The sequence below is a fragment of the Neovison vison genome, chromosome 2 (assembly GCF_020171115.1).
Source record: "Neovison vison isolate M4711 chromosome 2, ASM_NN_V1, whole genome shotgun sequence".
Taxonomy (NCBI): domain Eukaryota; kingdom Metazoa; phylum Chordata; class Mammalia; order Carnivora; family Mustelidae; genus Neogale; species Neogale vison.
In genome coordinates this window covers 11,832,014-11,855,900 of record NC_058092.1, presented here as the reverse complement: position 1 = coordinate 11,855,900, position 23,887 = coordinate 11,832,014, and the positions used below count along the sequence as shown (strand labels likewise).

The following is a 23,887-nucleotide window of genomic DNA, read 5'->3' as shown; positions in this document are numbered from 1 at the left end:
TTTAAGTAGACTACCAAACTACCCTTTCTCAATTAAAAATTCATTAAACTGCTAAAACCCCTCCCATGCACTTTTTCTTGCAAATCAGGTATTTGTATAAACAAACAAAAATAGGAAGGAGAAAAAAAAAAAAGAAAGGATATTTTCAAATGGAACTTGCTTTTAAGTGATGAAGACATGCACTTGCGGGTGGGAGGACGGGAGTTCTCATCTGTGTTTTGAAATCCCAAATTAATGAGCATGATAAACTGTTATTGCTGGCACTGGCTTTACCCCAAGTGGCCAAGTGGCACTGTCTGACTCTCTACTCGAGTCCTTCGTGGGTCCCCCCAACCCTCCCCTGACCCCCACCCTTTCCCTTTCCATTGACTTGGGACAGCCCTTGTAGACGTGCCAATCACAGTGGGAAGAGGGGGGGAAGGAGGGAGGTCACAGTGCATGGGGTTCAAGGTCACAGTGGGCGGAGCAAAGGGGATCACAGTGCAAGTAAGTCAGGTCGTTCCCTCTGCTCAAGTCCAGCTGTCTGCCACGGCAGTGCGACCCGTGGCGGACGACCCAAGAGGCGGTGATGGCGGCAGCGGCGGCGGCGGCATCCTTCCCCGCACGCATTTATCTGCGCTGTTTGAAGCCCTGTGACCCATCTGGACCCAAAGGCTGTCTGATCACATTATTGGGCTGCCTGCTGTCCTCGGGTTGGGAGATCCTGGTAGGCCTGAAGAGAGAAAGATCAGAGGGAGGCCTGAAAAAGGACATAAAAGAGGTCCCCAAATCTTAAAACCAAATCTTAAAACTGCAGTTAGGGCAGAAGGCAAAGTAGCTGTCAGCCAACTCTGACTCCCTCTCTGACAAGCGGACTCGGGAAATCCGCAAGCTGGGAAGTCCCCGTGGGCACACGGGGCAGGTGATCTGTGTTCACCTTGAGCAGTGGCCACACTCTTCCCTTAAATCTAGAGGGCGGGGGTGGGGGGAGTGGGGGGCTGCTGGTGCTCACGGGCCCATCTTGTCTAGAGGTCATGACCACGGACAGCTCAGCCTCCACAGAACTATGTGGCATGACCCTTCAGGGTCTCAGGCAAAGGAAAACTCCTAACCAAGAACTCAGTAGAGGGACCAGGCACCAGCCATGGCTGCCCTCCTGCTTCTCTTCAAATCATGTGGTTAATGGCTGACTCACATTAACATGGAAGACTGTAAGGAGAGAGACCTTTTCTGTCTGCCAAGTGAAGGCTTGGAGGAGAACGGGAGTCTATCGAATGAATGAGGGGACAGGAAGAAGGTATATAGATTAGTTCAAGTCCCAGAATAGCAAGCCCAAGGAGGCCTCTCAAAGTCAGAAAGAGGCTGTTTTAACAAATACCACTTTAGCAGGAACTGACAAATTTACATAATGCAACTTCTAGGACTGCAGAGGGGAAAAAAAAAATGCTGGGAACAAAAAAGGATTTAGAAAATTCACCAAACATCACAGAGAGCTATTATGAAACCTGGAAGATAACATCTAAGCACGTCGTGGGGTGCCATCCGCTGTGCCAGGTGGGGTTCTCAGAACACTATACTCATTTATTTGTACAACGAGTTGACAAGGGAGGTTCTATGGTTATCCCATTTCCTCCACAGATGAGGCTATAGGGTGCAGAGAGGTTAGGCAGCCGGAAGTGGAAGGAAATGGCAGATTCTGACTCAGAGTCTGTGCCTTTAACCTTTGTGCCACACTGCCTCCCCCCCACCCCGCAACCCGCCCGTGCCCGCAACTGCAGAAGGGGCAGAGCAGGAAGCCATGACCTCAAAGCCTGCAGTCCTGAGCCAACGGAGCAGACCCTGAACTTGCCCACCAGGTCAGGCTTGGCAGCTGGAACAGCCACGGTTCCAGACCCGATTCTGCCTGCTTCTCACCACTCTGCCGGCTCAGCAGAGTGGTTGCTGGTGAGCCCCGCCAGCTACACTCACCTGTCGAGGATGGGTTTCTCTTGTTCCTCCTCAGGGCTGGCGCTGCCCAGGATCCGCTTCCGGGCCTCGGCGTACTCTGCTTCCCGCTGCGCTAGGGACTTGACAGGAAGGGCTGGCCTGCTGGTGGAGTTGGGGCTGCTGACCACACCGTTGCTGGTGGGCCTCTTGAGGATGCGGATCTGTGGAGGGGGCCCCGTGGGAAGGCTATCGTCCTGAATCACAATGGGCACTTTGGGAGGAGATTTGGATTTCCTGCTGACAAAGAGCAAATACAGCTTCACAAGTCCTACCCTTGACTACAGAGGACCCATCTGTGTCCCTCACCCACCCCCACTTTTCCCTCCCTCCCTCCTAATTCTATCTGTTATTCTCTGGCCTCTGACCAGACACCAAAACTCTCACTCCTTAAGAGGGAGTTCTCAAAAGAGCCACCTTGCCATAAGCTCACGAGGTCCTCAGGTCTGCTCCTCAGAGCTAACCCCAGGCAAAGGGGGGCTGGAACAGCACCTCATTCTGGGACTTCTATCCCCAGGTTCACAGTCACGTCAACCACTGTTTGGCCCCTGTGGCAAAATATTTATGCCCAGATTCCAAAGACGTCAGTTAAAATCCCAACTTCCCTACACAGAGCAGAGTATGTAACAGGCTGGTGTGGTGGGAGCCCCTTAGCGCAGGGGTCAGCGAAGTGTTCACGCCAGCCATGGCCTTCCACCACATGTGCTCACGCCAGTCAAACACTACAAAGGAGCCCACTCCGCCATCCCTGCCTGGCACCAAGACAGGATTTACCAAACTGCCTCAGCCTTCGGCAAGTGACCAGGGCCTCCCCGAGACAAGCTACACCAGACAACTGGGTGATCTCTTCAGAAGAGCTTCTGAGCAGAGACACCTCCCTCACCATGGCTCCCTGGGATGCAGGACGCGGCGGGGCTGGGGTAGAGGACGACCCTAGAAACAGTGCTTGGCAGTGCTCAGAGGAGAAGCATTGTCCAAGGCTGGTGGATGTGCACACCGGGCAACGTGTCCACAAGGAGAGGTGGAAAACCACAAAGGAAGGGAGAGAAACAAAAGCCAAAGGGAAAAAGGGATCCAGGCAGGAATGATGGACCTTCAGCAGCCACAAAGACCCTCCCCAGAGCAGCCCAAACTAGCTTCTCTTCAGAACCCAACAGCCTGTAAGGGCCTGTTTTCAGAGCCACGGTTGTCAGGAGGGGAAGGGGCTAGAGGAACTCAGCTGCCCCCAGGGGACCTGGAACAAGTCCTGCGCAGGACAGGAATGGCGTGCCAAGGGGACTGTAACCAGACATCAGTGCAGTTGCTGAGACGAGCAGACAGACAAGGAGCCGGCCACCTGATCAGAGGCAGGGAGCCAGGAAACTAGCGGGCAGGCAGGGCACCCTGGCACCCCTGGGGAATGGTAAGCCAAGTCCAGAGAGGTCTTCTCCTCCTCCCTTCCCTGTCCCTGTGGGAAGCCCACAGGTTACCTAAGTCCAAAGTCAGACGGCTGAGGTTAACTTTCACCTGCTCTGAAACCCACTTTCTCCTCTGTCTGGGAAAATATCCTTAAAACGGCCTTTGAGAACTGAGAGTCTTTTCTTCCAGAATACCCCCGTAATGCCCTCAGCCACCACGTCACGGAAGGCCCAGAGAAATCATCTGTCCAACCTCTTTATGTCACAGAGAAACTCATGTCCAGAGGGGAAAACAACTTGTCCCAAACCTTGGAGCAACTGGAACAGAGCCAGGCCTAAAACCCACGTTTTCTGACATGTCACCTCCCCACTTTCCACCAGACCACCTCACACCGCGTACCCACTAAGTTAGAAGGCAGATGCGACAGTCGAGCCTCACTCTCAAAGCCTCAAGCCACCATATCCTGGAGGGACATGCTCGGGAGCCTGCCCTGGAACCCTAACGACCACCTGGAGAACACCACTGACTGCCCAGCCTCAACTGGCAGAGAGCGCGAGCCCTCAGACCAGACAGCAGCCTTACCTCTCCTTTTGTGTGATCTTCAGTTTTTTTTCCAACCGTCTGTCTATTTCCTAGAGGAAAAAAATGTATATAAAAAGTGGAAAAAAATCTCTCTTAGATAAAAACTTATGTCTTTATTTTCAGAGCTAAGGATGGTGTCCTCTGAGCAGGGGCGTTACTGTGCCCTTTCAGGTAATGGATGCAGACCTCCCTTTACTAGACTCGGGTTTGGGAACCTGACTCCCTGAGGGTTCATCTCCCTCCATCCCCATGGCCACGTTGACAGTTCTAGACCTTGTCATGCAGCTGGGTTCTTTGTAGAGCTTCCAACTCATCTCCTGGCCTGCAATCTGTCCTTCACAGAGCCACTCAAATCACCTCTCTACACAAAAATCTGGTTGTGTCACTTCCCCACTAAAACCCCTTCAACTGCTTGCCAGATCAAGTCCAAGCTCCTAAGCACGCCTCGCCCCCTAGCTTCCTTTGTCTTCTGCTCCTGTTTTACATCACTGTGAAGTTCAGCTGTCCCTAAGCCCCCGAAATCAGAACTCCGCATGCCGATCAACCGGCCTGCAGTGGCCTCCCCTTTGCAAACCTCCACTGACCCTGCGAACTCCACACTGACATCGGCCTTTGCGTGGTGAAGTCCTCCCTGGCCCCGTGCGTAGTTCCTCACCTGCTTCTCAGACATTAAGCTCTCCCTTTCCCAGTCCTTCATGAGCACAGGTATCACATATTTTCCAGCCTCTTCTCCCCACTGTTATGGACTTGGACTCTGGGACTGGCGCCTAGCCAAAGGTCTAGAACAAAACAGAAGCCTAACATCCGTGAAACTGGATGGCAGTGATCCCTCACGCCCTCGGCACCGGGAACTCTGAGGTGTTCCCACAGCCTGTGCACAAGCGTCCACATGCTGGACGGGGGAGGCTGTGTGTGGACAAAGACCGAACCTTCCGGCTTCTTGCCTGCCCCACTGCTTTTTCCTACAAAACATTCCACTCAGCTGTCCTCAGTGAGGGCAAGACCATTTAGCTACTGGAGTAGGAAAAAGTGTATGAAAAACTATTATTTCTCTGAAGAAAAGAACTCATAGTGGTTCTAAAGCAGGACTGGCTTTGCCCACTAGGGGACATTTAGCGATGTCTGGAGATGTTTTCGGTTGTCCCTGCCAGAGAGGAGGTGCTACCGGCAACCAGTAGGTAGAGTCCAGGGACGCTATGCTGTGAAAATCCTATAATGCACAGAACAGCCCCACGGCTGTGTCACCTAGCCCCAAATGTCAGCAGTGCTGAAGCCGACAATCCTGACCTACAGGACGTATGGGATTTTCAAAGGAGTCTAGAACTTGCAAAATGTGAAGAATCACTTCCTTAACTGCCAGTAAAGTCTTTGAAATTTGCTGAGACCCACCTCAAGGCCGGGTGGTAGCCAGTTTTGGGGAATGTTCCAAATGTCCTGCAAATGACTATTCTCCGGTTGGTTAAGTACAGGTCACGCTGGTTGACTCTAGCGTTCAGAACCTCTCCATCCTTACTCACTTGTTAGGGCTACCCACTAGGCAAAGAATCAGAGATTATTTTCTAGTAAATTATCTTGTTCATCATTATGAAATGATCTTCTTTGCCTTAAAATCTATTATTTAACATTAATAAAGCTGCGCCTGTTTTTCCTTTGGTTACTATTCCCCGGAGTATGTTTCTCTCTTTTCCTTCTCATCTTTCTCTCTTCTTGAATTTTTGTCTCCTGTAAACAATATGAAGCTTGACTCACTGTACAAAGCTAGATTTCAATCCAGTCTGACACTGACATTCATTCTGCCTGGTGCTAAGTTGTGTTTAACATTGTTTTTATGACTTACCCCACATATATTTAGGGGCAAGCACAACAGACTTGTTCTGAGGGTCCCATTAACTCTGTGGAGGGGACAGGGGCCACCAGATGGAAGACCTCTCACTCACGCTTAGGACACATGCTGGCATTCAACAACTGTTTGAGGACTGACTGGCAGGTGCACCGAGAGCATGGGAATGACCTGGATGGCTTCTGGGAAATGACAGGCAGGCAGTGAGAAGCTAGGCCCACAGCATTGTCTATATCGGAATTGTAATTCTTTAAAAAAAAATTTTTTTTTTATTACTACCAGTGTTATGGCCTGAGTAGATACTATGTCTCATATTAGTCTAAAGCCCGTTACCATGTAAGGGCTTTCCAAGACTTTCCACAAATAACTTACAGTTTGAAATTTCCACACTGTATCATTTTGTTCCCATCTGGAAATGATACTTCCTACTCAAGTTTCTCCACCATAAATGCAAGGTTTAAGATCTGTGGGATTTAGAGGCCCTCAAACAGGGTCAGAACCAAATGCCTCCAGGGGCCGGGCAAGTAACCCAAACTCCTTTCGCAGGGAGCCCAGTGGGGAACTAAAGGAGCTGAGCGGCGCCACAGGGCACTGCACCGGCTGCAGGACATAGACATGCATCAGGCCTTGGCTGAGAGGCCAGAGCTCCTATTTTAGGAAAAAAAGAATTCAAGATTTTACGGGAAAGCTTACATTTTTAAATTTTATTACATGAATTCTCACTTTCATATCACTATGAGGGCCAAGTTAAGGCATACAGGCAAACAGCTTAATATAGGAGTCCATTTTTTAATGGACTATTTTTTAATAGGAGTCCTTTTTTTTTTAAATTGTGTTAAAATACACATTACTTTAGCTGAATGTGAGATGTCCCAACCAGGTTTTTCTCAGGAAAGCAAACTGCTTCCTTCTTTCTGTAGGGCCTTAGGGAAGATAGAGAATTTGCCCAGGCCCAGCAGATGGAGACTGGATAGAGAAAAGCCCTTCAAGATGGCATTACAGGGCGCCTGGGTGGCTCAGTGGGTTAAGCCGCTGCCTTCGGCTCAGGTCATGATCCCGGGGTCCTGGGATCGAGCCCCGCATCGGGCTCTCTGCTCGGCGGGGAGCCTGCTTCCTCCTCTCTCTCTGCCTGCTTGTGATCTCTCTCTGTCAAATAAATAAATAAAATCTTTAAAAAAAAAAAAAAAAAGATGGCATTACGGACCATGCCTGAATAAATGGGCCCCTGTCCCCAAGGTAGACATACCTGCCATGTAATGTAAATGGCTGGCTCTAAAAGTAATGACTCACATCAGTATAAAGCTTTACGGCTGTCAGTACGCTTCCCCCAGACACTCATTTTCTGTTCACACCACCCCTAAGAGACAAAGAGCTTTTATCCTCTTCTGTGGCTCAGGGAGGTTAAGAAACCAACCCGACGTCACAAAGTAAACCACAGAGGCAGCCCAAGGATTGAGATCTTTTGAGGCCCTCTCTGATGCCAGCAACTCCCCACCAAGACGCTCAAATCCCTGGAGATGGTAAAGCCATTAGATCCCGATCTTCTCTTCCTCGTGTCCTCTGAACGCCACACCGCGACCGCGCACTCCCATCAAACTCCGTCACACACCATCACACCAGGCAGGATGGCTTATCAGAGCCGAGCAGGAATTCTTCCATCAGATTAGAGAACAAGACGGAAATGCAACAGCTTCAGGAGAAAGCGGATCCTGACTACGTCCTGATGGCTAGCTGGACACCAGTGTGCCCAGAGCTGGCCCCGCTAAGAGGGGGGACCCTGCCAGCAAACGGAAAGAGCAGCTCCCTCTGGAGTCTGTCCAGGTGTCATGAGTCAGTCCATTCTCTTTTTGGACAAGGACTTGCGATCAATCTGCTGTCAGTCTCATGCTCTGGGAGCTGCACCAAGCCAAAACCTTCCCACAGGGTGCACAATAAGGAGAATGCTTGTCTCCTCCAGAGATGCAGTAGCTCAGTGGAATTACACAGGCCTCAGAACACTGTGTGAGGAAGCATCTAGATGTGGGCCCTGACAAGAAATCTTATCACCTGAAGGCAACTTCTCTTTTCATAAGGATGGCCCATGGTCAAGACTTCTGTGTCAGAGGCCTAAACACCACACGTAGTGAAAGGAATACACATGTAAGCTCCTCATTCTACGACTTCTCCGAGTGACCATGGCTCCCCAGGACACAAGCAAGTGTTAGGACATAAGCATAGCAGAGGGGAGGTGCTAAGGAAAGTTTGATTTCCCATGACTATTCCTGGAAAGGCTATTTTTGGTGAAGTAGCACTGAGCAGACTCCAGAAGATGACGCCCTGTGCTCTGCTGAGTGGTGTGGTCTCCTCTTTGGGTCAAAACCTAAACAAAAGCTCTGCTGCGACTAACGATAACGGGTATCACTTGTCCTGTGGGGCTACATCTCTACAAAAATGAAGTACACCTTCTTGGCCTGAGAGAACAAGCAAAACCAGGTGGAAGGCATAGAGGCAGAAGGTCACGAAGAACCATAATGGGGAGCCAGGCAGTTCTGGACAGGGCAGGTCCCTTACGGGAGGCCTGGGTGACAAGGTGAATGAAGTCAGATGCAATGAAGCAACATCTGCAAATTCCACTCACCTGAGGAAGCAGCACAGCATCACTGGCTGCTGCCGCCCTTGCCCTTGCCCTTGCAATGCCCTTGTGAGCCCCCACAGAAAGCTGGGGGATGGAGGCACACCAGGGAAGGGGACATCCCAGCCCATTTTGTTACAGAGTCTTCAAAAGGATCAAAGGAGACAAAGAGGTTAGGGATGAATCTTTAAGGGGAGGCAGGTTAGGAGTAAGAGGTGGATGAGGAAGGAAAAAACAAAGGTAGGAATCGGAGAGGAGGGGCAGAAAGGCAAAGGAGAGCAGTAACTGGGCTGCTTTGGGGCTCTGGGCAAAGTCCAGGAAGTAACAGCATCAGCCACAGCTGTACTGCAGAGCGGAATATTCAAGAAGCAGACTTTGCTGGTTTACCTAGGGGTAGGGAAGCCCTGGGGGACCAATTCAAACTAGCCCAACTCAGAAGAGACAGAGTGCACAAACCCAAATCCGGCCCTGCTACACTGTGGGATGGAGGGGGTGTCCTCACCTTTCTGATGCCTGACCTTCTGCTGTCCGCCAGCAAGAGTGCCAGGGACAGGACTAGCCGGCTCCACCAGTGCGTCCCTCCTCTGGTAACTAGAATCCCTGGTCACCAACACAATCAACACAAGTCCTAAGATTTCAGAAATCTTGTATCAAATGGAGATTCCTGGCTCAGGTTAAGAAATAATCTCTTTTTATCCGCAGAAGTTACTATTTAAGTGACTCTTCTCAGATAATTTGCTTCTCTCTGTCAGTTTCCATTTCAGAAGGTGACATTTTCTGACCTTCCTCTCAAATTCTGTAATGACTGGTTTTGGACTCTTTGTGACCCATGATGTCCCACAGGCTCGTCTGGTCTTGTGTAGCTACCCCAAATTGGGGAGCACACATCGGCAGACAGACGCTACGTGGAATCTAAAAAGGGACAGGAACCCCAGGCGCAGGGTTTCTCTCAGAACTGAAGCCTGACAGGTCCCGACGAACACAATGCCACCATTTCGGAAAAAAGCAGAGAAGGAGATGCTGGGAAGAAGGCAGGCCTTCGTTCCAACACGTCTGGCCCTGAACTCCCAGCACTGGCGACGGTGGGCCTGACCCTCTAAGTCTTGGCCGGGACCCCAGCACCCACCCCCCTGCCTATAGGGCCTCCTGTGACCCCAGCAAGGCACCTATGTCTCCCATACCACACAACTGGATGAGACTCTGCCTATTTCTACAAGAGCCCCCAATTTCACTTAGGAGTGAAACACAAGAATTCACAGCTACAGCCAGTGAAATCTGGTTGAAAACTATCAGATAAAAAGGTCTCTGTACTTTTAGAGCACACCATGGGCCATTTCAAGTCTGGACATGCTGTCACAGAGACTTCTCCAAACCACCCCCACACCAACTTTTTGTTTTTGTTTTTTGTTTGTTTTAAACTATTTTATTTTTTAAGATTTTATTTATTTGAGAGAAAGAGGCAGAGAGAGAGAGAGCGCGCGCGCACACACACAGTCGGGAGGAAAGGGCAGAGGGAGAGGGAGAAGCAGACTCCCCACTGAGGAGGGAGCCTGATGTTGGGGTTGATCCCAGGAACCTGAGATCATGACCTAAGCCAAAGAGAGTAAATGCCTAACCGACTGAGGGCTCCCCCCCACCCAGCTCCACCAACTGTTTTAGCCCTGCCTGCCTTGTTTCTGGCAGAAGCAGGCACAGGGACGCTGCTTATTCTATGGGCGCTGGCTAACCAGGGAGGGAAGCCCCCAAAGTCTTAACCATTCCAGGATTGATTCTTTTTTTCTTTCTTTTTTTTTTTTTAGATTTTATTTATTTATTTGACAGATCACAAGCAGGCAGAGAGAGGAAGGGAAGCAGGCTCCCCGCCAAGTAGTGAGCCCGATGCGGGGCTCGATCCCAGGACCCTGAGATCATGACCTGAGCTGAAGGCAGAGGCTTTAACCCACTGAGCCACCCAGGCGCCCCCTGGGTTTGATTCTGAAGCGATGATTCATTCAAGATTACCATCAGGTTCAAAACATTAACTCAAGTGCTGGGCAAACTTGATTGGTTAAATCAGAAAAAAAGGCAAAAATATGGGATGCCTGGTTGGCTCAGTCTGTGGGACACGTGACTCTAGATCTTGAAGTGGTAGGTTCAAACCCTGGGCTGAGTGTAGAGATTACTGAAAAATAAAATCTTTAGGGGTGCCTGGTGGCTCAGTCACTTAAGTATCTGCCTTTGGCTCAGGTCATGATCCCAGGGTTCTGGGATGGAGTTCTGCATAGGGCTCCCTGCTCAGCAGGGAGTCTACTCGTCCCTCTCCCTCCCCCACCCCCGCTAGTACTCTCTCTCACTCTCTTAAATAATACCCTAAAAAAAAAAAATTTTTTTTTAAAATAAAATAAAGTCTTTAAAAAGACAGCATTTATAAGTTGAGACTCAAGAACATCAAGGCCATGACACTGGTTGCCTTTTCTTTTTAAAGATTTTATTTATTTATGTGACAGAGATCACAAGTCAGCAGAGAGGCAGGCAGAGAGAGAGAGGAGGAAGCAGGCTCCCTGCTAAGCAGAGAGTCCAATGCAGGGGGCTCCATCCCAGGACTCTGGGATCATGACCTGAGCCGAAATCAGAGGCTTTCACCCACTGAGCCACCCAGGCGCCCCATTGGTTGCCTTTTTTTTTTTTTTTTTAAATTAAAGATTTTATTTAGGGTGCCTGGGTGGCTCAGTGGGTTAAGCCTCTGCCTTCGGCTCGGGTCATGATCTCAGGGTTCTGGGATCGAGTCCCACATCCGGCTCTCTGCTCAGTGGGGAACCTGCTTCCTCTTCTCTCTCTCTCTGCCTGCCTCTCTACCTATTTGTGATCTCTGTCTGTCAAATAAATAAAATTAAAAAAAAATCTTATTTAAAAAAAAAAAAAAGATTTTATTTATTTATTTATTTATTTCCATTCTGTTACTCCCTTAGCAAGGAAAAAGATTCTACCTTAAGTGGGTTACTGTGGGGGCACAGTATACAGGTTTAAAATCCCTTCCCTAAGGAAGTTCATGCTTTGCTAATATATCTCAAAGGTGTCCTTTTGCTTTGCTGTGACAAAAAGCTGGAAACAAGCATTTGTGGAAAACCTACTATAATGTAGGAGATGTGCCAGATGCTGCTGGACTCCCAGAGGTTAGGCAATCGTTGTTGAAGAGAAGAGCCCACCAGGAGAAAGAAGACAGGTAAGTGAACCACAGTTGCTGTATTAGTTGTACAAACTGTTTTGGGAAGAAAAATGGAGAGCGAGCGATCCTGCAATGAGGAGTCAGGGAAAAATGCAGAGACCTAAAGAACAAGAGAGTCAAGGAAAAGGGAGGGGTATAAAAAGAACAGGGAGAAAGATGAAAACATGAAGGAAAGGAAAAAAGGAAAGGGACCCCAAATAAGAGATTTCCTAAGCTGAAAACCTTCTGAGACTACCTGAACTATAGTAGGCAATGGTTTTTATTAGCTGCTATGAACACTCCTCAAAAAGGCTTTGGCGGGTATGTGTTAAGACAAAACAATTCTTACTCCCTTGGAAGGGAAAACTGCTTCTTGCTTTCCTTCCGAAGTTCACTGGGGCTTTCAGGATCTCTCTGCACCTGCCCAGGAAGAGGAAATCCTTTGGGCACACTTTCCAGCTACACCACCCAGTCCTGTGGCCATCACACATGGCCAGTCCCAACTGAGCTGTGCTGTAAACACCAAATTCACAGCAGGTTTCCCAGACTTAGTCCAAAAATAGTGTAAAATAGCTTGTTAACCTATTATCAGGATTGATTACATGCTGACATGATACTATTTGGGAGATACTGCAATTTTAATATTTAAAATATTAAAATTAGGGGCACCTGGCTGACTCAGCAGGTAGAGCATGCACCTCTTGATCTCAGGGTTGTGAGTTTGAACCCCCCTCCACCTCCCCCCACACTCCCATGCCCACTGGTTGTAAAGATTACTTAAATAAATAAAACTTTAAAAAATATATTAAAGTTAATCCCACCTATTTCTTTCCACTTTTTAAATTTTTTTTAAAGATTTTATTTATTTATTTGATAGAGAGTGATCACAATAGGCAGAGAGACAGGCAGAGAGGGGGGGAGCAGGTTCCCTGATGAGCAGAGAGCCCGATGTGGGACTTGATCCCAGAACCCTGAGATCATGACCTGAGCCGAAGTCAGAGGCTTAACCCACTGAGCCACCCAGGCGCCCTCTTTCCACTTTTTAAATGTGGCTTTTAGAAAGTTTTAAATTACATGTGCAGCTTGCATGGTACTTCCCTGGGCAACACTGCTTGAGAGCTAACCTTTGAGTCTCAGAATTCTAATTTTAAAATAAGATGTATCTATCTCTGGTACACACTTTTTTTTTTTCCCCCAACGATTCCATCTATTCATTTGATAGAGAGAGAGAAAGCGTGTGTGCTCGCAGGCACAACCAGGGTTAGTGGGAAAGAGGGAAAGGCTACCCGCTGAGCAGGGAGCCCAACACAGGGCATGATCCCAGGACTCTGAGATCATGACCCGAACAGAAGGCAGCTGCTTTAACTGAGTCACCCAGGTGCCCTCTGCTACACATTTAATCTTTCAGCAACTAGCAACCGAATGCCTTAGGTACCCAAGGGGCATGCTGTTTACGCTGTGCAAAACCTCCTCTGGTGCGTCCCTTCATTTTGGCAGGACAGCAACGAGCGCTTACCCAGGGCCCAATGTCTGGCCCAGGCCCGGCTCTGCATAACACTCACCACCTCGAGTCAAACCAGCTCTGAAACTGCTGTTGCTGGAGTCACCAGTGACCTCCACTGCTGCCAAATTCCACGGTAAATTCTACATCCTTACTTCACTCAACCTCCCAGCCCCATCCAACACTGCTCAAAACTCCCTCCTTAAGGCATGTCCGTCCGTCCTTCCTTCCTTCCTTCCTTTTCTTTAGACAGGGAGGAAGGGAGGGGCAGAGGGAGAATCCCAAGCAGTCTCCATGGGAAACACAGAACCTGACAGGGGGTTCAATCCCACAAGCCTAAGATCATGACCGGAGCGGAAATCAAGAGTTGCACACTCAACTGACTAAGCCACCCAGATGCCCCTCCTAAACACGGTGCCCCATCTTCTATACCAGCCTCCCAGTCTCCTCCTACCTCCCTGGTAGCTTCTCTCTTACCCCATATTTGATTTCTTTTGCAACAGGACAGGCTCCTCTTCCTCTCTGGATCCCTAGAGGTTGGAGAGTTTGCACCTCTCCTCTTCTGTAACTCCACTGGCTTAGTCGGTGATCTCATCTACTTCCACGGCCTTTTTTTTTCCCCCTAATTTTTAGATTTTATTTGAGAGAGGGAGTGAGCACGAGCAGGGGGGGAAAGCAGACTCCCCGCTAAGCAGGCCGCCAGAGGTGGGACTCAGTCCGGGGACTCTGGAATCATGATCCAAGTTGAAGGTAAACGCTTAACCGACCGAGCCCCCCCAGGGACCCCTCCACAGCTTTACAGACACTAACAGACAACTGTTGACTCAACATGCCCACTTTGATTTTGCACGGGACCTAACCTCACCAGGTCCAAAACCAAACTCTTGATTTCATTGACTCACCCAAGCCTGCTTCTCCCATAGTCCCTCCACTTAGCCCATCTCAGAAATTCCAGTCTTCTCGCAGATCAGGCCAAAGACTCTGGAGTCATCTCTGATGCCTCCTTCATACTTCTAATCAGTGGAACCTGTTTCTACTTCCAAAACATGTCCTGAATTTTCTCAACACTTCTGCTGCTATGACCTCCCTGGTCCAAATTACCACGGCCCTTGAATGGACAGCTGAAATAGCATTTTCATCAGTCTGTGTTTCTACTCTTGCCCCTACAGCTTATTTCACACAAAGTGGCCAGAACGATCCTTTTAAAAACCAAGTCAGCCTCTGCTCAACACCCTCACATGGCTTCCTATTTCAAGGTCATATCCACCATGGCCTACTAGTCTACAGGATCTGGCTCCCTGAAACTTCTAACCTCTTCTCTTACCACTCTGCAATTACTATTAGCCTCCACCATTCCTCAAATAAAACAAGCATGCTCCAGCCTCAAGGCCTTTGCACGTGCTGTTCCCTCCGCCTGAAATGCACTTCCACCAGCTTCTGCACACTTTCCTTCTCACTTCCTTCAGGTCTCTCTGCCTATCCTTGTTGAGAGGCCTTCTCTAACACCCCCCAGCCCCCCAAAAACGACACTTACCCCAAACACTTTCTATGCTCCATTTTTTTAAAGAGATTTTTAAATATTTATTTATTTGACACAGAGAGAGATAGTGAGAGAGGGAACACAAGCAGGGGGAGTGGGAGAGGGAGAAGCAGGCTTCCCAATGAGCAAGGAGCCTGATGCAGAACGCTCGATCCCAGAACCCTGGGATCATGACCTGAGTTGAAGGCACACGCTGAATTACGGACTGAGGCACCCAGGTACCCCTGTTTTACTTTTCTTCATTGTGTATGTGCAGAAAACATTACTGCTTTACTGCCCATCTTCCTCCAATAGAAAGCAAGCTTTATGAGAAACTTCATTCTCTACCGTTGTCCACCGTGCCTAAAATAGTACCCAATACATGAATTCATGAACCATCCTATGAAACAGGGTTTTAGGGATATATTCCCATTTCACGAATGACTTAGAAACGGACTCTGAGAGTTTAATGTAACTCGGCATGGTTCCACAGTGCGTATGATGGAGCCAAGCCAGAATCTGAAGTGGGTCTAGTGGGTCCAAAAGCAGCAACACTGTTCATATTCTAAATAAGAGCGAAGGGGGTGCCTAGGTAGCACAGTTGGTTGGGCGTCCAACTCTTGGTTTTGGCTCAGGTCATGATCTCAGGATTGGGAGATCAAGACCCACATCAGGCTCTACACTCAAGTGTGGAATTTGCTTGGGACTCTCTCTCTCTCCCTCTGCCCCTTCCCTCCCACCTGTACACACCCTCTCTCAAATAAATATTTAAAAAACAAACAAACAAACAAAAAAGAGCTAAGGTAGGCATTTTTCAGCAATAGTGGTGGCAGCAGCATTCTCTAAGCACCTGCCACAGATTCATGTAAGGAAGACACTGTACCCTCCCTTACCACCTCTCATACTCAGCACAATCTGAGGGATGGACAGCAGCCTTGCTACACACTCAGAGGTTCAATGACTTGACTAAGGCCATTCAACTAGTAAGTGATAAAACTGATCCCTAAATCTCGAGAGGAGGAAGCCGAAAGGTTCAGGAGCTAGCTAGCGTGCGGCCACAGAACTACTAAAGCAGGATAAAGGCTGACAGGGAACACCAACCTGCCTCCCCTGCACCCCAGGTCAGGTTAATGCAAGCGCATTGACCTGAGGAAGGACCACAGCAGTGGTAGATCACAACGAAGTCCGGAGCTTAAATCTGTGAAGAAATTCCCAAAAGGAAGTAATTCTTCAGCAGAGGACAAGCCTTACAATTTAGATGTATCCCAAGCTAGAGAGCCCGAGAAACTATGAGTTGCCATGTTGAGACACTGTTTCCTTCTGCTTCCAGGACCTCTTCAAAGGGGCTCCAAGGGAGGGAGGGAATCCATGCAACCCTTTCCTTTAAAGGTGCAGAACAGGCAGCAGTGGGAGTAATAATGGTGGTGAGCCCTATCCTTGGAATAAAACAGTGGGTAGAATCTAACAGGGCTCCCCTTTCTCCAAGTTTATTATTGCTTTTCCCTACAACTCATAGAAAAAGGAGTGGATTAGTCCTCGGGTGAAGCAATAAAAAAGAGACCTCTCAGCCAGTTTCAGGAACTTCCCGCTCTACCCAGACAGAGGGCGTACTGGAGGGGCTGGAGGGCTGACAGCAACACCCTCTGCTCTAACACCTGCCTTTGTGTGACACTTTACTAAGTGTTCCACTCAGCTCTCACCGTCAGGCAAGGCAAGACTTTATCAACCTAAGTTTACAAAAGAAGAAACTGAAGCTGACAGAAAGATAGGCAGTAATCTGCCAAAAAACCAAACCTGGCACCTAAACCCTTAGCCTACCCTTCTAACTTTTGTTATTGCCAGAGATGGAGGAAGTGGGTCACTAACTGGCAGGAGTGTCCTACTCTTTCCTCCCTTGAAAAAGAAGACAGAAAGGCTCCTCTCCCAAAGGAAATATGCATTTGGACTCTGGGGAATGGCACAAAGTCATTCTTCCCTCCCCTCTACACCACCAGCTACACCACCACCAGGTTTTACCCTGACACCCAAAGGCACTACCATCAAAGGCTAATTAGAATCATGGCACTAAGCAGAGGCAGCAAACACAATGCCTCCAGGGCCAAGCCGATAAAGCAAGCAGGACAGAACACAAGAGGTAACACAATACACAAAGGGGGGACTCCAGAGAGGAGAGGAGAAGAGAGCAAGTAAGACCCAGGTAAAGGCATCCGAATTCAATATATAAAAAACAATGTGCACCCCAAAGAGTGTACAGGCTAAATACCCAAGAGCTGCCAGTTTGCAACACAGATACAGGAGTCCTTAAGATAGCAGATGGAGTTATTAAATCTTCTCAAGAGATCTGAGCAAAACTTATTTATCTCTTTTCACTTGGCCAGACATTAAAAAGTTATTTCCCTCCTATAATCCATATTTCAACCAGTATGTCACTTGCCATCAGTGTTCACTATTCTTAGTCTTACAACGGAGAGCAGCAGCATCCTCTTGGCTCTTAAGAAAACAAATTCGAGTTTCTCAGACATGGAAATTTAGCACCTCATCATCAGGCCTCATCATCATCAACAGAGGCAGAAGGTCAATCCCAGGTGAGACAAGTAACAACACCTCAAAGGAACTAGCAGCTAAATATCCTAAAGCACTTAACTAGTTAATTATCTGCTGAAAAGCAAAGGTAAATAAACAGTCCAGAACGCTCCCTCGAGTGTGGGCTCAGGATGCCAACAGCCAAGCTGAGATCAACCAAGTGATTTCCTCTCCTGGACACTAGGAATAAAAACACCTCCGCGTCTCTAGGTCACAGAGACTGACTGGGGAAAGGGACATACAAATGCACTCTGCCCAGGCTGTAGTGAGCCCTTCACATACCATCTAAGAAACCCTTCCAAAAGGGGTCTGTGGGCTCATGGTCCGAGGTCACTCACCAGTGAGACGAGCAACCAGGTAGCAAAAACAGAACTGACAGCTGGAGGGTCACACATGCCTGCATAAGCCAAGGCAGCCGGAGCAGGAGGGCTGGGAATTTGGCTTTCGAGGTCTAGGAAGAGCAGTGACAATCCTGACCTCTCCAGATTCGCGTCATAATTATCCTGCAACTGTACATGTTATTCCTTTTAGAAAGGAATGACTGTTATTTCCTGTGTTCATTTTATAAGGGCAAGGGTTTTGGGTGTGGGGAGGGGAGGACTTGCTGGGAAGGACATTTGGAAATGCCTCACCCTCCGGGATAAGAGTCTTTATCTACGTAAGGGCCAAAGTCAGGATGTGTCGCTAATTTCTGAGGTAGTGGGTCTTAACCTCTATCTGCCCGTCGAACATCCTGCAGAGAACTGAATGTTAAAGAGTAGGATGCTTGGCAGAGGCTAGCAGTTAAAAACACTTCGGAAAGAGAAATCTCTATGGTTACTACTTTTAAAAAAAAAAAAAAGCATTCTGTGTTTTGGCCACAGTTATAAGCAGCTAAACTCAGTCTTCTCCTAGGAAACCAACAAGTCAGTAACTGTCCCAACAGAAAAAAAAAATTTCTATTCCTGTAGGGCAAGTGTGCAGGAAAGAACACAGCATACCTTGTGAAGGCTTCTACCTGATACAGCCAGAAAGGGACATTACGGCAGGGAAGCCACTGCAGTATAAACGTGAAAACTGGAAAGAAAAGGGCTGGCCCCAAGGATACGCTTGAGTCATCAGATCGAGACAGCAGTGCCTTTTCTCTTTGTAGGCGTTTACTGAAAGCTTCAGAGCGATACACTAAGTTCTCTCCCGTTGTGTAAGGAAAAGCAAGAAGGCCTGTCTGTGACTGCCTGAATTTCTGGCCCACAGCAACCATGGCAGCGCTCTCAAACACCCAGGGCATGCTGGGAACAGGCCCCCCATGCAGCCCAATGAAAAGAGCTGAGAAGTTAGAGTGAAAAGCTCATTATCCTACCTTCTTTGAAATCACAGTGAAACAGATCTTTTTCCAGAGTCTCAGGGACAGACTGCTCAGCACGATGATGTCTACACTAGCCAACTGCTTTACAGAAAGCCCTCACTGAGCACATCACAGTCCCTCGGACCCAGTCTTCCCGGAAAGACTGGAATAGCTTAGAAATGGTTCCTTCAGGCACAGTAGTACACCGGGACGGGGCTTCATACCACAAGTCTTAAATGCCTTCTTTACTATAAGGATAGACAAAGAAATCAGCACCAGGGAGCTCCAAAATAACTGTTATTTGCCCACTTACCCACAGCCACTGTAAATATTCTGTAATGACAACAGTTACAGGAAGTGCTGAGGACCTCAAAGTGAGGTAGAACCCATGCTTCAGGGAGAACAGCCTCTTCTCTAAAGAATAACATGTCTGGGGCGACTGGGTGGCTCAGTGGGTTAAGCCACTGCCTTCAGCTCAGGTCATGATCTCAGGGTCCTGGGATCGAGCTCCACATAGGGCTCTCTGATCGGCTGGGAGCCTACTTCTTCCTCTTTCTCTGCCTGCCTCTCTGCCTACTTGTGATCGCTGTCAAATAAATAAGTAGAATCTTTAAAATAAATAAGAAGTTAATCAAAGTTCTTATCTCTTAAAATCTAGGTCACTACCCTGCTTAAAAAAAAAAAAAAATCCTTTAAAGTTCTCTTTCAGGACAAAGTCCAAGGGCCCCAGAACCAAAAACAACGAGGCCCCCCTTCCTGATCTGGTCCCTGCATACCTCTCGGGCCTCATCTCTTTCCATTCCTCTCTGCCAACCCCCTACACTACAGCCAGAAGGAAGTATTTGAGTATTTGTAGCTCTTCCAATGCAGCACATTCTTCTCTTGCTGCCTGTATGCACACTGGTCCTACACTCTACCCACCCCTCCCAGATTTACTACAACTTAATTCAAATGTCCTTTGAATCATCACCTTCTCTACAAGGCTGTCTCTGATCCCAGCCATGGTACCCCATCTATGCCTCTTCCAAAAAAAGTGCTGCCTTACCCGTCTGACTCCTCCACTGGACTGGGTCCAGTGCCTGGTATATAGTATTCAGTGTTTACTGACACCTTCCTACAGTAGACTTGTATGCCACCCAGCATTGCTGGGTGGTCATGTTTAGAGGCTCAAAGAGGGGGAAAAAGTAAAAATAAATTTGAATTCTAGTCCAGAAGACCAGTTATCCTTTAACTTAAGATACATTTTCTTTCAATTAGCTACACAACTTGCCCTTGCCAAAAACAAAAAGCACTTTCGAGATGCAAAGAAATCAGAGAAGTTGCCAATGCATTATAATTAACTACCAGTCCAATTCCATTTGCGTACCATCTATCTTCCCCCAGGATTGGATTAGCCCATTACCTACGAAACGGACTCAGTCATGTCTTTTTTTTTAAGTCTAAGTAAGTGAATATATAAAGCTTCAAACTATCAGAAACTGAGCAAACTGTTGACCTGATTTTTCTTTCCTGGAGCACAATGATGTCTTCCAATTACAAAATGCTCTCTTTGTCCCCTGAAATGTGCTTAAGACAAAGTACAGAATTTAGAGTTTGAATCAACATTAACTCAATTTACATTTTCATTTCTCCCAAAGGCAGTATATTTTGAAAGAAGCATTTCCTTAGTGGAATGTAAGCCATATTCCTTGAATTGTCCTTTGATTGGGGATGGAACTCCTTGGGAGGAAACAGGCAAAGGCATAATTCTATATTAGGTCAGTGTTCACCATACTAAAAGCAAAAAAGCAGCCTATCTGCAGAACATATGGAGTGTTTCTCAAAGCCTTCCCTAAAATGACACAACAGCATTTGATACTGAGTATTTTGAAGATATGCAAGAAAAAATGACCTCAGATGTACTGACATGTAAGACATTCCAGCATGTCAAAAATTTTTTGTGGTGCTGAGGGCAGGGATCACCAAAAGCCTCTACTTTCAAGGATGAGAACTACTTTCAGATCATATAAAGTCAGAGGGTTCACTTTAGAAATTAGCCAATCCCCATTTGCTTGTCTTCCTGCCATCCAGGTTGTTTCTTTGGAAGGGTGGGTACTTAACACTCATTACTATGTATCAGTTGGAAGACAGGATAAACAGAAGCTGAGACTTTTTCAATTACCTATGCAACTAGCTACATCTGAAAGACTTGTACAGTGCACTGCTTTCCCAGTCATGTGAACATAGTGCTTCATCCCCCTCTCTGGCTCTCCTCCTGCAAAAGTGCATGTCTACAAAATCCATCATGAAATTCAAAAAGGGAACCAAATTCAAGAGAGCCTTCAAATATAAGCCCCAAACAAACATATTAAAAAAGAAAGGTGATGCCCAACTCCCAAGTCTTCTGGAGGTCCCAGGTAGACAGCAAAATGCTACAGACTGAACCCTGCTTTGGAGTCAGATAGGCTTGGTGTCAAATCCCAGCTCCTTACATCTGTGTGATCTTCAGCAAGGCAAGTTACTCCCTAAACCTCAGTTTCCTTGTTTATAAAAGGACAATAACCACAGGTTATGTCAATGGTTCAATTAAAAGATATAGAAGAAACATGGATTTTGGCAATTACCGCTCATTATGTCAACAAGGTAAGGTCTGGGTTCCATCTCTGTACCTGGCACTTTTAAAGGATTTTACTGAAGCAAAGTAAGAAAGAATAGTGAAAACATCAGAAAGATTTGAAATAAATCTTAGATCTCTGGGGTTCATTCAGCTGTAAAATGTGGGACTGGGCTAGCTGATCCCTTAGTGAATCACACGTTCTGAAAAACAAAAATAATCCCCAATTTCCGAATCCTGCATGCATTCTTATCATTTTCTTCTGAACATGAAATGCTCATGTCCCTTATAAACAGGTGAGAAAAATCACAGAAAGGCCAAGATGCTCAAGCAGCTTATCATCTGAGTCACTCAAATTGCAGGCCAGGCTTCTTTTTCTTTGCAGGAGGGTGTCTGAATGATACACTCATATTAGTGCTAGGCAATAAATGCCTGTACCCGGAACTTTTGCATTCTCTGGCACAAAGTCACAGCTAAACACACTGCGTACCTAGCACATAAAGACACTCAAAAAATGTTTGTTGAATAAATACCCATATGACACCTGTTGCTCCGCTCCGGACGAAATCTTTCAATTGCTCTCCTAACTTAAGTCAAAATCCAAGAAAGATGGTCAGCACATAAGACCTGTACCAAACACCTGAATGACATAAATTTTCAAAACCTTAATTATGCTACGTGGAAAAACATAAACACCGTCAAAGAAATGCTGAACCACCGGAAAAAACTTCGAAGCCAAGCAGTTTCAACATTCCCGCAGGGATACACCCACTGCGGCGAGGGTCAATTTCTTGGCGTCTTCCAGATCTACTGAGCACCCTCAAAGGGGCTGAGGGGTGAGGCGAGGTGGGGGGCACTCAGCTCCTGTTCTACCCTGGTACACTCGGCTCTCCAAAGCTCCACTCCCAACACATAAACCTTGAAGGTGGCTGTCACTCGAGCCCAGCACTGAAGAAACACGAACACGGGGAGACCACAAGGCCATCTCCCCATCTTCACGAGGGTCACCACAGAACCGCAAACTCTGAGAAGACCCAAATTAATCACAAACCTAATGGAATTGGTTCCGGCTGTTCCAGCTTGGGATAAACTATTTTCCTACAGCTTCTGGGAGTCAAACAAAAACTCCAAAAGAAAAATCGAACGGCCCCCCTTCCCCCCTCCCCTAGGAATGTGGCCACTTTACAATTCGCAAGCTCTCTCCGAGACCTTCGCCCGGGGCTCAGATCGTTGGGTGACTCCCAAGGGAAAGGGGCTGCCCGCCGGGCTTTCGGTTGTTCCGGCGGGGTCCCCGGGAGACCCGCCTGCAACGGGCTCCCAGTAAAACTGAAACAGAAAAAAACCCCAGACTCGCCCACCGTGGCGGAAGGCGCGAAGCAATAGGGGATTTTAGCGCAGAGTGGAGGGGCCCAGAGACGACTCAATTTCCTCTCCTGCCCTCCGCAGCTCTTCTCCGGAGCCCCGCATGCCGCCCGGGTCCGCGCACCCCCCGCCCCCACATGGTGTGTCCCTCCTCATCAGAGCACATGAACTTTAAAATGGTGACTCGGGCGCGGGGGGGGGAGGGGGCGGCGACAGGAGAGGAAGGGTCAAAGAGCCCCGGGACGAGCAAGCGGGCGCGGGAGTCAAGAAAAGAGCCCCTGGGTGGCGGGTGGGACGCCCTGGGTGACGCGCACGTCGGGGGTACGGAGGGAGGCGCACCGGGCAAAGGGGGAGGGAGAAATGGAACGCGGCCCCTTTAAGAGGCCTTCACGGCGCTCAGGGACCGGGGGCCTCTCCTCCACCCCCGGCCCGGCGTGTGGGTCTTTCCTTGGGGAGAACCATCCCCAGGCCCGCTCCCCGGAGGCTCCCCTCACGCCAGGTCCCGCCCGGCCCTGCCCCGCGGCGGCGACTCCTCCTTACCCCGCTGTCTGCCGCCTCCTCCCAGCTCTCAGCGACCTCCTCATCTTCCATCTTACTCGCCGCTTTCCCTCCTCCCCCACCCCCTCCCCGCGCCTGCGCCCTGAAGCGCGCCTCCGTCGCGGGCGCCGGCACGCAAAGCTTTACTCAATGGACCCCGCCCCTTGCCAAGCCCGGAAGACGCACCCCGCCGGGGTACACTAGCGTAGAGAGAGCCATCTTGGGAAAGGGCAGACGATCCCGAAAGTCGCCATTTTTCTTAAGGGCAAGTGTTGACTCTCGTAGTGAAGGGGAGAGCCCCTGTGAAGTCATCGTCTTGAGTACGGAGAGTGTGTTCTTTGGAGCCATCTTTTCTAAGGGCAGGCAATTACTGAAAACTTTCTTTTTTTAAGTGAGTCGTAATCTTTATAAACTGCAGACTACGCTTTTTTCAAAGTTCTGAAAATGTTTTATACCTCACCAGATGATGAAAAATACCTGCTGATGCATAAGACATTATTTCTGTGTGATGGGAGGAAATTTTTACAGTTTTCCTTCACACAAAGCAGTATTACAAGCTTCTGTTAACCCTCCTTTGTATCCTCAGTAAGAACATCCTTCGTTGATAATACCAGCACCCGAGTTGGACAACCAGCACTACTAAAGTTCTCCTGAGTCATTAACGACAGATACATAATCATTTCCTTACGCATCTCCCTAAACAATATTCTTGTTTTATTTTTCTCCAGTGCAGTGGTAGAGACCTTCAACTTTAAAGTTCAACTTTGACACTTTCAACTCAAACAAGCTCCTGTGATTTTTTAAAAAAGATTTTATTTATTTGACAGAAATCACAAGTAGGCGGAGAGGCAGGCAGAGAGAGAGAGAGAGAGAGAGAGAGAGCAGGAAGCA

At 48.2% G+C, this 23,887-nt stretch overlaps 1 protein-coding gene across 5 annotated transcripts; it reads right to left on the bottom strand.

Moving 5' to 3' along the window:
- Window positions 1–140: 140 nt before the first annotated feature.
- Window positions 141–23,083, bottom strand: SZRD1 (SUZ RNA binding domain containing 1). 5 transcript variants are annotated; one of them, XM_044237256.1, is made up of 5 exons: window positions 23,000–23,062; window positions 4,598–4,721; window positions 3,943–3,992; window positions 1,948–2,202; window positions 141–712 (listed from the first exon to the last, which is right to left on the bottom strand). In XM_044237256.1, exons 2-5 carry the CDS (start codon window positions 4,637–4,639, stop codon window positions 610–612), a joined length of 450 nt encoding a protein of 149 aa, XP_044093191.1. In that variant the 5' UTR covers window positions 4,640–4,721; window positions 23,000–23,062; the 3' UTR covers window positions 141–609. The 5 variants fall into 5 exon arrangements, with proteins under 5 accessions (XP_044093191.1, XP_044093192.1, XP_044093189.1 ...); XM_044237257.1 differs by having other exon boundaries at window positions 1,948–2,199; XM_044237254.1 differs by lacking the exon at window positions 4,598–4,721 and having other exon boundaries at window positions 23,000–23,083.
- Between the last annotated feature and the right edge of the window lie 804 nt (window positions 23,084–23,887).

What these genes read in the sequence shown, in the direction of transcription:
- SZRD1 (XM_044237254.1), bottom strand. Translation starts at nt 23,050, where the DNA reads ATGGAAGATGAGGAGGTCGCTGAGAGCTGGGAGGAGGCGGCAGACAGC. An exon ending in AAGATCACACAAAAGGAGAG is followed by an intron (nt 2,203 to 3,942) that starts GTAAGGCTGCTG and finishes GCTCTTTGTCAG; the next exon opens with CAGGAAATCCAAATCTCCTC. An exon ending in GAGAAACCCATCCTCGACAG is followed by an intron (nt 713 to 1,947) that starts GTGAGTGTAGCT and finishes TTCTCTCTTCAG; the next exon opens with GCCTACCAGGATCTCCCAAC.